We start from the raw sequence: 16,124 nt of genomic DNA, 5'->3' as shown, positions 1-16,124 counted from the left end.
TGTTACGCCTTGATGTTTAATCGAAGAGACTGTGTCAAACAGCACACCAAAATTGCTGTATTGGTACATTTACAGGATCTTTCCCTGCTCATCAGTACTAACTTCCCTTTTTCAACATTTACAGCAAGCTGCAATTCATCTCACCAACTGTAAATTGTAAGCCATCCTGTATCATTATACAGTCAATAAACGACGACACTTTCCTGCACAGTTCAGCGTCATCAGCAAACAGTTGCAGATTGCTGCTCACCCTATCCCTCAGGTCATTTATGCATATAGAGAACAGTAGTAGTCCTATCACACTTCTCTGGGGCATTCCTGACGATAGTAGAAGAACAAACTATATACGAGCACAGTTTGTTAGTGCAGGTTGCCTACATCAGGGGCAGGTATGCACTCAGCGACAAACCTATTGTTCTCTTTGATTGACAGGTACTTAACCTATTGTTCTGTTAAGTGCTTTTCCATGTCACCTCCATTTCCTTTTCATTGACAGGCACTTAACCTATTGTTCATGTCCGATACAGCCCTCCAAAAATTAAAACGGAAAAAAGGAGAACGGATGTATATCCTTCTGACATTAAGTTCTATAAGCCTAGAAAGTAACTTATCATAGTATTCTTTTGTCTGAAGAGAGTTCCAATACAAATTTCAGAAAAAATATAATTTCGTAAAAACTTAAGTCACCGATACTAACCGACCTTCCCCGGTACGAGTAATCAGTTCGTTTGTAGTGTTCTCCCATATAATAAATCCAGGAACGTTAAGCCATGTCATTACACTGGTGGTTAAAATCATCTGTTGTCACTATCCACTGTTCTGTGTAGGTGTTGAGCTACAGGGAATGGCCCAAGGAAAAAAAAAAAAAAATCTGCGCTTGATTAAACATTCGAAATCTCTAACCTGATCAAGCGGAGTGGCAGCGATGAGGCAGTGTTCGCATTGGAAGGAAAGAGGTGGACAATTTCGTGTACTGAGCGCAAATGCAATATTAAATACTAAGCATCAGCTTTCCGGAGAACTGATAGAAAGCAATGAGAAACAAGTACATCCTGTGCATACTGAAATAGGGTAGTTCCTGAATGCACTTGTCGGTTGGTTATGTTATGCATAAATGGTGGACTATCTTATTTAACTATTAATACAGACTAGAGCATCGAAACTCTCACGGTTGTGCCGTACCCACAGCGGCCGTGCTGCGTTGCGCAAAACCAAGAAAAGAGGTTCGGCGCCGCCTGTGTGGATGACAAACTGCGCTGCTCTGCGCAACAACGAACAAGTTCCGCGCAGCGTCGGTGCATCAAAGGAAATGGTTCGTTCGTGCGCGGCTTTGTTTGGTCGGCGTTCCTCATTTCCATTGTTTCGAGGCGCTCGCTCTCTCTCTCTCTCTCTCTCTCTCACACACACACACACACACACACACACACTGGAACATTGCTGCGCTCCTACCAATACCTGCTTCATTCTGGACTGCCCGGCGCCGTTTGCGTGTCGCAGAGCTGCTAGGTGCGGCGCGGCTTTTGCGTCTCGGGTTACTGTTGCTGCGGTCTCTAGCTCGACTTCTGCTCACTACCTAAGATTTCTCTATGTAGGGAATGCTTGGACCACGATCTGCTCAGTCTGATGAGGCTACATGAGAAACTGCTCGATTAAATAACCACCTACACGGAAATCGCCATAATGGCATCATATCGAAAGTGTTGCATCAGTACGAAACTCGCAAGTCATTTATTTATTTTTATTGACAAAAAAGACTTGATTGACAGAAAATGATCCTTAGGAAAACTTTCTTTATCCACATTTGCCCTATACACTACTTGACAATTGCTGAAGAACAACTGACACTTGTTAAGAAACAGCTGCCAGTTGCAGCGACCAATAATAGTAAAAGAAAATGTAGCGGGCGGGTCGTGTTAACTGCAGCAAAGCCTGTGCACGAACGTTCTGTACGCATTCGAAAGTTCTTGCGGTACGGTGTTGGACGAATGTTGTCGCGGAATCTTTTACTGTGATATTCTGTGTGGTACCAGAACGTGTTTGCAAGACATCATTGGAGTGCTCCCGATTGTGGAGGAGCAGTTGGACAGCGAAGCATCTCAGTGTCAATACTGTGTTCACAGTAATGGGTGTGTCCAAGTGTCGTCTCGCAACTGAAAAAGGCCACTGAAGGTGGAAATGTTATCCGAAAGTGTGCCGGTGGTTGTAGATAGACCACCACACTACAGGAGGATTGATATGTAGCCCAAGCTGCGAAAAGGAACAGACAACTCACTCCTAGGCAGATCGCTGCAAACATTGCATGTCTCTGCCAAAACCATTTTTCAGCGATTGTTTCAGCCAGGTTTGTATGCTCGAAGGCCTGTTAAATGCGTACCACTTCAACCAAGCCATCATTGAGAAAGAGTTTGTTGTTCTAGGGAGCAAAGTGGTTGGGGTCGGCAACAGCGTGGTCCACAGTGACGTGCGATGAATCCTGGTTTGGTGTGGCAAGTGGTTCTGGTCATCAGTTTGGAGAGAGAGGGGTACACGTTACACACCATTAAATCTTCATGAACGTCATTGGTTTGGCCTAGGCATGATGGTGTGGGCAGGCCGTATGTACAGCAGCTGAATACTGCTGCTTATTGCGTGAGGTACTGTTGTATTAAGGGGTGTGGAAGGGCCCGACTTTCTCTTATGAATGACTATGTCCACCCACACGTGGCCGTTGAGGTGATGGACACACTGAAAAGTGAAGATGTTGAACATATGGAATGTCTTGTGTACTGCTCAGACTTATACCCTATACAACATATCGGAGATGCTCTTCAGATGTGTTTGCCAACAAACACTTGCTGTGCGAAACCGAGCGAGGTGGCGTAGCGGTTAGCACACTGGACTCGCATTTGAGAGTAAGACGGTTCAATCCCGTCTCAGGCCATCCTAATTTAGGTTTTCCGTGATTTCCCTAAATTGCTTCAGGCAAATGCCGGGATGGTTCCTTTGAAAGGGCACGGCCAATTTCCTTCCCCATCCTTCCCTCACCGGAGCTTGCGCTCCGTCTCTAATGACCTCGTTGTCGACAGGACGTTAAACACTAATCTCCTCCTCCACTTGCTCTGCGAACCGCACATAAACTGAAAACCACCTTGAGAGAGGGACAGGAATATCCTCCGAGGGCTACTCGACAGTTGGGTAGCCACCGTGAATAATAGGTGCAAAATGTGCATTTGCCCGAGGGGGGGCATATTCCTCTCTGAGAGTCTGTTGGCAGTATGACCTGTTTCAAACATAAATGTTATTTATGTCTGTTAACTTGCTTTCCCATGCAGTGAAATCTACCATTCCTTGTGATAAATATACCACTCCACCTCTATTATGTATGTACTGTGTTTCGTGTCATCCGTCATTGCCTGTGATTATTGCTGTCCAGCAATGTCTCTATTCCTTAACAACTGTCATGCAGTGTATTTTGTCCAATTTCCATCTGTTTCTACTGGTTGTCATTTAAAGGGTTTTGTCTTCCTCTAAAATCCCACTGTGCTGTAATTATTGAAAAAGTGCACTGTTGTACACCATCTTTTTCTGCAGAGGTTTCCACACAATCTAAAATCATTTTCAGATCAACCATATATTCATACTGAGCATCATTCATGAAATCATTGCATGATAAAACTTTGAGCCTTCCTTATTTGTAGGTGCACTGAAAGTAAAAGAATATTTTGGCATTAAGATATTTTTCCTTTGGAACTCAAATGAGGACGAAACAGTGTGCTAACAAATACACAGACTGTAAACTCAGTCTATATAATAGCAATTTTGTAAGTGAACAATAAAATAAAATATATGCTTATTATAAATACCTCTAGCATTTGCTCTGTATATGGCATCGGATAAGTACACCGTACAAAGAAGTAGACTACCTGGAGATATACTGCGAATGCGAATGCCTCAAGCCCTCATAATGCCATCAATTCAGCAAAGAAGAGAGCCCACCAGTTTCTTCAGGTAAGCTATTTCCAGCAGAAGCCACTCATTATTTGATCCCATAGAGCAACCAAATTGCCAGGATGTTGATTACAATATTTCACTCACTGTTCCAAATAGTCACAAACATTTTGAGTGAAATTAAGATTGGGTGATTTAATGGGTCTGTCATCAAACAAGGAAGACATGCGTGTAGCTCCTTGAATACAGCTGGGAGTATGGGAGTGTCACAGTATACTTATTATGAAGATATAGAAGAAAGGGCAACTTGGTCATTTAGGATGTTGAAATAAACATTATAGTTAATGTCCGGGGTTACCTGAATGAGTGGACACAAGTCACGACATGAAAAATGTATACGGAAATTACAGTCAAGCACATCTGACCTGAACCAAACCAAATTTCAGTGGAGAGACCAACTCCAGCTGCAATGTAGCATTAAAATAATTTGACGCTGAAAGTTGAAAGTTTGTGCCAGTCTGGGACTCAAACTCAGGTCTCCTGCTTAATGCAAGCAGTTGCCTTAACCATTTTGGCCAAGTCCCACAGAAGAGACACCACACATGTATATAGCTTATCTGTAGACACGAGTGCCTCGATAACTGTTGTAGGGATGCAGAACAGCATCTGAGCGTCTTGCAGGAATACAGGACTCGCTGCGAGCAGGTAGGTGAATGGACAGTGGACACCACAAGCATACGACACACTGCAGATTGAATGTCTTGCATCTTTTAAAAAGACACAAAGTCATGATTTGTGTGACTACACTATGTGTCTGCAGTCAGCTACTGTTCAGTTTCTGTGTTATTTGGTGCATCGAAGATTTACAGCCTTATGTGCCATTCTGAGCAATGACCTTTGCAGGGTACCTGATCCAAATGTCCACTGCATGCTGTTCTCTTCATGATGTATACTCGGAAACCGGTCGAGATGGCTCTGCATTAACTGATGGCAGCAATTCTTGTTTCAGTGACAAGGCACAACACTTATCTCCGGCCCTTGTCTGCCAGGATCTTTTTAAGATCACTCTGCCTACATTGTGTGACATAATTGTGGGTGGTACACCATTCCTTGTACAAGAATGTGCTGAAAAGCAATGCCTCAAAATTTTTTTATGTGAAAACTCTTAAGTCCTCTGCTGCAAGAAGGCTCCGAATTGTAACATGTAACATGACAGTGTATAATGTAACTGCGTCATTGTGTCAGAAACAGCATGCTGTAATTGATATTCGAATTCGAAGAGTTTGTCCACACACGGAGTACCTTCTCTTTCAGCATGACAATGCCAGACCACACATGAGCAGTGTGACATCTGCAACAATCCGTCACCTTGGGTTCACTGTCATTGATCATCCTCCATAAAGACCCAACTTGGCCCCATCTGATTTTCATCTGTTTCTTAAACTTAAAGAAAATTTTCAATGACTTCACTTTGATAGTGATGAAGCGGTGTCTGTGGAGGTGAGGTTGTTGCTCCGTGAAGAAACTCGTACATCCTATGGTGGTGATATCAACAAACAGCTCTCTCATTGGGAGAAATGTGTTTGTCACTTGGGTGACTATGTTGAGAAGTAAATATGTAGACATGAAGAATAAAGATGTAGGATGTTAATAACTTTTTTTATTTAAAAAGCTTTAAGAGTTTTCACAATAGATACAATGGACACTGCACACTGCAGCACCAACAAATCAGGCAACCTCCTTTACTTTGGGTTCAAAACACTATGACTCATTTCTGTTATTCTTTCATGCCTCCATGTCTTACCGTGATGGTTCCATATGCAGACTGGCACATACACATAACTTCATTGCCACGAGCTACGCCAGCAGTAGAAGGTCACATGACCACCTGGTTCCATTTTTACACCACCTGCAGCACTCCATAGTGAGCAGTGCAGTCTTAAAGGGGTTGGTTATATTTTGACCGGTGAGCATATTTGCCATTTCTGTGCTATAAAAAGTTTATAATATCCAGCTTCTCTGTGCATTTATATATTCACAAGGCTGTATGTCTTAAACTCAAGATGTGGATTAGTGCCCAGACAGACATTAATTCAGCAAAACAGCCAAATGCATTCTTTCTATTTTAACACATCAGTAAATAACTTTGAACAATGTGTATGAGCTGATGTTGCATCTGTAAGATGTAAGTTGTTTGTCAATAAGCAGATAAATATTGTTTTTGGACCATTAGTTCCTTGTCTCAACATACACTCTTTAGGAACCTCTACACACACAGTCCAGTCACATTAATGTGACTACCATCTATGTTCAACATCAATGCGCGATAACCACTCACAGACAGCAGATGGCTAACACTAAAAGTGGATGGTATATAAAGTGTGTCAGGGGGACGTGGAAAACAGTGCAGTTGTTGTCATTATTTGGAAATGCAGCAATTTATGTGAAGTCCGAAAGGGCAAGATCATTGGCTTTCAGGCCAAAGGAAGAAGCATTTCCAAAATGGCTATGTTTTTATACTGGTCATGTGCCAACATGGTTAAACTGTACTCTGCATGGCACAATGGCACTATCCAAAACTGGCGCTGAGGCAACTGTGCTGCACCACAGGCACTAGATGATAGTGGTGAATGGCAGCTTTGGAGATGTGTTCAGCTGAATAGACATGCTACTGCTGAGCAACTGACTGCCCATATGAATAAAGAGGCTCTCAGCAGTGTCTCTTCAGTGACTGTACAGAAAATAGTGCTGCATATGGGCCTTCGCAGCAAGCGCCTGTTTCATGCACTTGTGCTGACTACTATGCTGTGCAGCGATGAATGCTGGAATTTGCACACCAGTACCACAACTGGATGTCCACTGAGTGGAGACAAGCGGCCTTTCAGATGAATTTTGTTTTATGCTCCATCAGACAGATGGCCCTTGGGGTTTATGACCCTGCAACAATTGTCAAAAGTATCCAGGCAGGAGGAGGAGAGTTATATTCTCAGGAACATTTTTATGGCTCTCCCTGTGTGATCTCATGATTCTGTAAGGCACAATACATCAATGCAAATATGCATCAATCCTGAAGAGCATATCCACCCCTGCATGCAGTTTGTATTTTCTTGGTATGATAGCATCTACCACAGGACAATGCAACATGTCACATAGATTGCAATGCATGTGCATGGTTCGAAGAGCACCAGAATGATTTTACCATACTCCCCTGGCCACCAGACTCCCTGAATCTAAACTCAAGCAAGAATCTGTGGACCACTTTGATTGGGCTGTTTGTACCATGAATAATCAACCAAGAGACCTGGCCATAGCACTGAAGGCAGTATGGCTCACATCCTTATCGGTACCTCCCAGAATCTCACTGACTCTCTCCCTGCATGTCTCACAGTGGTCTGTGCTGCAAAATGTGGTTATTCAAGTTTTTGACAGGTGGTCATATTAATGTGAGTGGACAGCATATACCCAGAACTGCTGACTATAGACGTTGACTGTGGATATTTTATCACAGTCACAGTCCCTTTGACTCTTCAGAGGTGTCACTAAACCCACCCAAAGAGGTAAACAACCGAAACAACCGTGCATGAGCAGCATCTATTACACTCCTGGAAATGGAAAAAAGAACACATTGACACCGGTGTGTCAGACCCACCATACTTGCTCCGGACACTGCGAGAGGGCTGTACAAGCAATGATCACACACACGGCACAGCGGACACACCAGGAACCGTGGTGTTGGCCGTCGAATGGCGCTAGCTGCGCAGCATTTGTGCACCGCCGCCGTCAGTGTCAGCCAGTTTGCCGTGGCATACGGAGCTCCATCGCAGTCTTTAACACTGGTAGCATGCCGCGACAGCGTGGACGTGAACCGTATGTGCAGTTGACGGACTTTGAGCGAGGGCGTATAGTGGGCATGCGGGAGGCCGGGTGGACGTACCGCCGAATTGCTCAACACGTGGGGCGTGAGGTCTCCACAGTACATCGATGTTGTCGCCAGTGGTCGGCGGAAGGTGCATGTGCCCGTCAACCTGGGACCGGACTGCAGCGACGCTCGGATGCACGCCAAGACCGTAGGATCCTACGCAGTGCCGTAGGGGACCACACCGCCACTTCCCAGCAAATTAGGGACACTGTTGGTCTTGGGGTATCGACGAGGACCATTCGCAACCGTCTCCATGAAGCTGGGCTACGGTCCCGCACACCGTTAGGCCGTCTTCCGCTCACGCCCCAACATCGTGCAGCCCGCCTCCAGTGGTGTCGCGACAGGCGTGAATGGAGGGACGAATGGAGACGTGTCGTCTTCAGCGATGAGAGTCGCTTCTGCCTTGGTGCCAATGATGGTCGTATGTGTGTTTGGCGCCGTGCAGGTGAGCGCCACAATCAGGACTGCATAAGACCGAGGCACACAGGGCCAACACCCGGCATCATGGTGTGGGGAGCGATCTCCTACACTGGCCGTACACCTCTGGTGATCGTCGAGGGGACACTGAATAGTGCACGGTACATCCAAACCGTCATCGAACCCATCGTTCTACCATTCCTAGACCGGCAAGGGAACTTGCTGTTCCAACAGGACAATGCACGTCCGCATGTATCCCGTGCCACCCAACGTGCTCTAGAAGTGTAAGTCAACTACCCTGGCCAGCAAGATCTCCGGATCTGTCCCCCATTGAGCATGTTTGGGACTGGATGAAGCGTCGTCTCACGCGGTCTGCACGTCCAGCACGAACGCTGGTCCAACTGAGGCGCCAGGTGGAAATGGCATTGCAAGCCGTTCCAGCATTTCTACGATCGTCTCCATGGGAGAATAGCAGCCTGCATTGCTGTGAAAGGTGGATATACACTGTACTAGTGCCGACATTGTGCATGCTCTGTTGCCTGTGTCTATGTGCCTGTGGTTCTGTCAGTGTGATCATGTGATATATCTGACCCCAGGAATGTGTCAATAAAGTTTCCCCTTCCTGGGACAACGAATTCACGGTGTTCTTATTTCAATTTCCAGGAGTGTAGATGGAGGGGTCCAACAGCCGATCACTTCTAGTCATTCCACCAGGAAGAAGGTACACGGCTCGTGTTGTCTGTAGTTCAGCCATGCCTATACAGTCAATACCGCAGTTCAATCGCATCCGCATTGGTTTCTTTGTGCCAGGAAGGCCTCTCAACAAGGGAAGTGTCCAGGCGTCTCGGCATGAACAAATTGATGTTGTTCAGACATGGAGGAGTTGCAGAGAGACAGGAATGTCAATGACATTCCTCATTCAGCCCAGCCAGGGGCTACTACTGCACTGGATGACCACTACCTATGGATTATATGGCTCGGAGGAACCCTGACAGTAGCACCACCATGTTGAATGATGATTTTTGTGCAGCCACAGGACGTTGTGTTATTACTCAAACTGTGCACAATAGGCTGCATAATGCACAACTTCACTCTCGACATCCCTGGTGAGGTCCATCTTTGCAAACACGACACCATGCAGCGCAGCACAGGTGGGCCTAACAACATCCCCAATGGACCGCTCAGGATTGACATCACATTCACTTCACTGATGAGTGTTGCATATGCCTTTAACAAGACAATCGTCGGAGACGTGTTTGGAGGCTACCCGATCAGTCTGGTTGCCTTAAACACATTGTCCAGTGAGTGCAGCAAGGTGGAGGTTCCCTGCTGTTTTGAGGTGGCATTATGTGGGGCCAACATATACTGCTGGTGGTCATGGAAGGTGCCGTAATGGCTGTACGATATTTGAATGCCATCATCTGACTGATAGTGCAACAATATCGGCAGCATATTTGCGAAGCATTCGTCCTCATGGATGAAAATTCTCACTCCCATCATGCACATATTGCAAATGACTTTCTTCAGGATAGTGACATCAAATATAGTGGCCAGCATGTTCTCCAGACATGAACCCTATCAGACATGCCTGGGATAGACTGAAGAGTGCTGTTCTTGGATGACGTGACCCACCAACCACTCTTGAGTGATCTATGCCAAATTGCCATTGAGGAGTGGGACAATCTGGATCAACAGCGCCTTGATGATCTTGTGAATAGTATGCCACAACGAATACAGCATGCATCAATGCAAGAGGACGTGCTACTGGGTATTAGAGGTACTGGGGTGTACAGCAATCTGGACCACTACCTCTGAAGGTCTCGCTGTATGGCAGTACAACATGCAATGTGTGGTTTTCATGAGCAATAAAAAGGGCAGAAATGATCTTTATGTTGATCTTATTCCAATTTTCTGTACAGGTTCAGGAACTCTCAGAACCGAGGTGATGCAAAACGTTTTTTGATGTGTGTATATAACATCGCATCCCTTCCCATTTCTGTATTTCTGTCACCTCTCCCTCCCTCATCTTTCTCTCCCCGTACTCTCCCTCCCTTTCTCTCACTCCCCTTCTGCTCTCATCATCCCTCTCTCCACTCTCTATTCCCCCATTCTCTCTTTCTCTGTGCTGACAATCTATTATTTTCATCACCTTTAGCCTTTACTGGTCCAGCCTCTACTCCCCTTATTCCCATGCTATTGTGTTTTAGTTGCTGATGATAATCTTTGTGAGGGAGATTGGTGAGGGTATCGACATATAGTTTGTCCCACCAGAATAGCCTGAAAGGGGAGGGAGGGGGGGGGGGGGGGGACAGACTTTAATGTTCTCATGTGACAGCTGATTCACTGTCACCAGTTTCATATACATTCACTCCATGATATAATGGGGTGGGGCTTGGAAATTAACCCAGGGCATTTTTATGAAGACCTATAATCAGGAATCTGGTGTCACTATGTCCTCCACTTGCTGTCAAAATACTTTAGATTAAATTTTTCGCACCATCTAGATTCAATTTGGTTTAATCTAAGTCAAGTGCTATCTCACATCCATGCATTAGAAGCTTTGACATTTGAGAAAGGTTGTCTCAGACTGCAGCTCATATAAATCAATCATTATATTGCCAACATTAACCATAACAAGTATGGTGGAGTAGTGGTTAAGGCAATGGACTTGTATTTCCGGGAACCAAGTTTCTAACTTTGTGTTTCTCATGGTTTTGATAGATCACTCCAGGTGAATATTAGCATTAGTCCTATGGACAGGCCACCAGTAACTTCCTTTCACGTTCCTTGTCCAACTAAGCTAGTATAATTAATGTAATGTATAGTATAATATGTATTTAAGGCTGATACTACGTTGATGTGATTTATGATTTCATGGCAGTGGTTGAATGGAAAATATATATATCTCACCTTCCCTACCACATGTTCTCAATTTGATGCTCTGGAAACCCTCACTTGATCCTATGGGTCTGTAGTGTGCCCATATTTGGCTTTCTTTTTTTTTTTAACTTTTATCTCTGTTCCAGTGTAGTGTAGTTATATTATATAGCTTGTACATGAATTTGAGTGGCAAAATATTTTCTTTTTTGTCTATCTTTATCTGTGTCAATGAGTCATATAAACAATCTTAAGTTAGCTAGGAAAATAACATGTTAAACATGTTTTGAGTTCACTTTTTAATGAATGGCGGTTTAATCCACAGGTACAGGGAACACAATGACACATCCACCTCCTGGAGAATCAGATTTTGAATACATTAACTATGGGGAAGAAGATCAAATGGTATGTTCTAAAACATCATAACTTTTGTTGAGGAACATTTTGTTTACTAATGGATCTTGTTAGTTCTTGTTTTAAATGAAAAGTTAGTGTGTAGACACATTATTTGTATAAATTACAGATTACTATTTTGTTATTGGTTGTGTACTAGTGACTTTGTATTGTGTCTGTTCTTTAGTAATGGACATACACGGAGATGACAGAAGTCATGGGATACCTCCTAATATAGTATTGGACCTCATTTTGCCCATCGTAGTGCAGCTACTCGACGTGGAATGGACTCAATAAGTCATTGTAGAAATATTGAGCTAGGCTGCCTGTACTGCTGTCCATAATTGCAAAAGTATTGCCAGTGCAGGATTTTGTGCATAAACTGACCCCTACATTATTTCCCATAAGTGTTCAATGGGATTCATTGCGGGCATTCTGGATGGCCAAATCCATTGCTTGAATTCTCCAGAAAGTTCTTCAAATCACTCTCAAACAATTGTGTCCTGTGTCATGGTACACTGTCACCCATAAAAATTCACTCATTATGTGGGAACATGGAGTCCATGAATAGTGACAAATGCTCTCCAAGTAGCCGAATATAACCATTTCCAGTCAATTATCAGTTCAGTTGGACCAGAAGATCCAGTCCATTCCATGTAAAAACAGCCCACACCATTACGGAGGCACCACCAGTTCACGCAATGCCTTGTGACAATTTGGATCCACGGCTTTGTGGTGTTTGTGCTACACTTGAACCCTACCATGAGCTCTTACCAATCATGTCTCATCTGATACGGCCACAGTTTTCCAATCATCTAGGTTCCAGCTGATACAGTAACAAGCCCAGGAGAGGCCCTACGGGCAATGGTGTGCTGTTTGCACAGGCAACCGTGTCAGTCATCCGCTGCCGTAGCCCATTAATTCCAGATTTTCCCACACTGGTCTAATGGATATGTTTGTCATACATCCCACATTGATTTTTGCAAGTATTTCATGCAGTGTTACTTGTCTGTTAACTCTAACAACCCTGTGCTTATGCCACTATTCTCAGTTGTTAAGTGGAGGCCGTCAGCCTCTGTATTGTCTATAGTGAGAGGTAATGTCTGAAATTTTATATTCTCGGCACACTCTTGACACTGTGGATCTCAGAATAATGAATTCTCTAATAAATTCCTAAAGGGAATGTCCCATGCATCTAGCTATAACCACCATTCTCTGTTCAGAGTCTGTTAATTCCTGTCATGTGGCCATAATCATGTTGGAAACCTTTTTACATGAATCACATGAGTACAAATGACAGCTCTGCCAGTCCACTACCGTTTTATACGTAGAGCGAGTGATACTAGTGCCATTTGTATACGAGCGTATTGCTATCCCATGACTTTGGTCACCTCAGTGGAATTCTGTGCCCAGTGATCATTCAGTTGCTATTCTCTTGAATGAAGCATTAGTCTAGTGTAAACAGGCTCTCTCCTAATGAAAAAAGTATATCTTCATGTTTCAAACTGTAAAAAGTGCAATGTCACTGATGAGAACAGTATATTGAGAAAAATATGGGAATAAATGAGAAAGCATGCCATTTTAAAACTTACAGTGGAAGTAATGAAAAGCAGAGTCCTGTTAGACATGTCCTAATAATTTAGAAGGAGTTATGTTCTAAGGTTTACACTCAAACAGTCCATCGTTTATTCTTGGCCAATATTTAACTTCAGTGTGAAAGTTTGCACATAACTCAGTTGAAAGAAATGTTCTTGATGAAGTAAGTGCCATTTGAAATAATCACACAGTGGTAGTCACTTGTTGAGAGACTGGCCGAGTATGGCGAGTATGGAATAGCTTCCTTGGGCAAGCTGTGTATTTATTGTATCATTATGTTCACTATTTGAGGCTTTCTGTGTACATTATGTATTAAACTTATTTTTTAGACTCTGACTCATAGTTTTTGGCATTTATAATGGAGTGTTATCGGCAATTTTTAAATACATTTCCACAAACAGCACAGAAAAGCTACCATTGTTTTTAGGTGGGAGTCTAGTTTTTATCTGTTTTGAGCCATATTGCCATCTACTGAATCACTGTATGCTAGAGTTAAAAAAAGTACATTTTGTTCTTTGACCAGAAGGAAAAAAGCAGACCTAAGTTGTTCAAAATATGTTCATCCTATGTTACTACATTTATAAAAAGGAAGGTTAGAAGTACAAAACAAAACTGAATCTTTGATAAAGTAGTTAGAACTATCAGAATGACAGTTCTTAAACAGTGACTGTGGTTCATTTTTCAGCTTTGAGCATTCACTTGTATCTACCAGATTGGCTATTTTACCATCACCTCAGATTATTAGATGTCTTGTATTGTAATTCTGTGGATTGTGACAAAGTTCTTCTGAATATTTCCTATAATCTAACAGATAAAAATCTTGGTTTATCGATCTCTTTTCTGTTGATATAAATGAAATTCAAGAATTTCCTTCCTCAAAGCATGTGAACTTGGTGGAATGGTCTGCAGAGTTTCAAAATAAGTGCTTTAGCAAAATATTGCAAATGTTTACACTTCTTTTATCTAATAACGCTTATGACACAATTTGTCACTCCCCCCAGGGGCTCAGCATTCATTTTCTGGGTACGGGCTTGGCGACCCCGGGGTTCCTGAGCTGGGGATTGGTAAGCGCCGCCAGTCCCCTGTCACCGTAAGCTTTGGGCATACTTCAACGACCACCGTGCGGCGCGGCAGTGGAATGTTATGTGTCTCAGGGAGTGGGGATCTTGGCTTGGCCGCCCGGATCGCGAGGACGGAATAAACCTCTGTAAACAACCCCTCAATCTCAAGGTGTGCTGTGCGCTGATGAGATGCATGCCTGTCAAGGTAGAACAGTCATTAGCGGGCAACCTCTGGGGAACCCGCCGTACCTCAGTTGTATAAGGCTTACCTAGGCACGTGGGGCTCTGTCTAGGTGGACTTCTAGTTCCCTAGCTGCTCGTGGGACCGAGATGGATCCTTCAAAATCCTCTTTTCTTCCTCCCAGCGGAAAGGGTGGGCCACTGGAAGGTTCTAACACCCAGTCTCTTAAGAGGGCTCGTGCAGTCAGTCCCCCTGACTCCGGCACTTCTTTGACAAGTCCAGTCTTAGGTAACAGAATGCATTCTGGTAATCCGAATGTGTTTCTCATTGTGAAACGGAAGGAGGGTAGTTTCGAGAAGGTTTCGCCCTTCTATATACAAAAGGGATTGGAGGGCATCTGTGGCTCCTTAAAATCGGTGAAGCGCTTACGTAATGGGACCTTGCTAGTGGAAACTTCCACTTCCCAGCAAGCAACTAACCTGCAAGCTGCTAAATGCCTTGGGGAGTTTGCTATAGACACTGAACTGCACAGCACCTTGAACTACAGCAAAGGTGTTGTGAAATGCCAGGATCTAGTTGACATTCCCAAGGACAAACTGCAACGTGAGTGGGCTCCGGAAGGTATCGTTGATGTCCAACACATCATGAAGAGGGTTGATGGCAATCTTGTCAAATCCGACTCCTTTATTCTGACCTTCAGTAGCACAAAACTTACTGAACATGTTAAAGCTGGCTTCCTTCGCCTTAATGTGAGGCCTTATTTCCCGACCCCAATGCGCTGTTTTAAATGCCAGCGTTTTGGGCATACCACCTTAGGATGTAAAGGCGAAGCGACTTGTGGAAACTGTAGTAAGGCTGCTCATGAAGGAGTTGGTTGCTCGTCTCCAGCTAAATGTATTAATTGCTCTGAGAACCACCCTGTTTGGAGTATGGACTGCCGAATATTTTTAGAGGAATGCAAAGTCCAGGAAATAAAAACAACCAAGCGAATCCCCTATGGTGAGGCCAAGAAGATCTATAAGTCGATGCAACCTCCCACATTTGCTACATCTTTTGCATCACTGATTCAGAAGCCTACTCCAAAAGTCGATGCCTCGACGCAGACCGAGGTGGTGAGTGTTGCCACTAACACCTGCAGCTGTCAGTGCACTTGCAACGCAGCCAGTGTTTCAGAGCCGGTAGCCCCTACTCGAGTGGCAGACAAGGGTACAGTGGCGAACTTGGGCCAGCCCCTGTCACCTCCAACAGCTGAGGCTGTTCCCAAGCCCAGTGCGCCAATTACCACTCCCACATCAGCTCCCCCAAAGTCCACCAAACCACAGAAAGCTCCTGTACAGCAGCAACACCGGGTCAAATCCCGTGGTAAACCGTCTGACCATGCGGCTGTTGTTTTACGTGAGGCTTCATCTGACTCTTCCCCAGAGTTGATGGAATACGACGTATGTGTGGGGCAATCATCTCGCCCCACACCTGCCCCTCCACCTGCTGCGGTCTCCCCGCCCCATCGGAGAGACAGGATGAAGGTGTTACCCCCAACATAGATGGCTCCCATACTTCAGTGGAACTTGCAAGGGTTCGGGACGCATGTGGAGGAACTTCGTCTACTCTCTCAGGGTAGACCACTGTGTCTCTGTCTCCAGGAGACTTATTTCCATCCCTCATACTCCCCTGAGCTGCGAGGCTATACACTCCACAAAAAGGACGACCTGCGTGGAGAGAGAGCTAGAGGAGGTGTAGGTATTTTCGTCAGGAC

At 44.5% G+C, this 16,124-nt stretch overlaps 1 protein-coding gene across 3 annotated transcripts in view; it reads left to right on the top strand.

Moving 5' to 3' along the window:
- Window positions 1-16,124, top strand: part of LOC126297792 (polyamine-transporting ATPase 13A3) — a 422,483-nt gene that overhangs the window by 269,327 nt on the left and 137,032 nt on the right. For all 3 annotated transcript variants that reach the window (XM_049988996.1, XM_049988997.1, XM_049988995.1), the window contains one exon: window positions 11,466-11,545. In XM_049988996.1, the coding sequence (XP_049844953.1) occupies window positions 11,480-11,545 (66 nt within the window). In that variant the 5' untranslated portion in view covers window positions 11,466-11,479. The remainder of the gene's footprint in view (window positions 1-11,465; window positions 11,546-16,124) is intronic.

Source organism: Schistocerca gregaria, chromosome X (genome assembly GCF_023897955.1).
Source record: "Schistocerca gregaria isolate iqSchGreg1 chromosome X, iqSchGreg1.2, whole genome shotgun sequence".
Classification (NCBI taxonomy): domain Eukaryota; kingdom Metazoa; phylum Arthropoda; class Insecta; order Orthoptera; family Acrididae; genus Schistocerca; species Schistocerca gregaria.
This window is presented reverse-complemented; position numbering and strand designations above follow the sequence as displayed.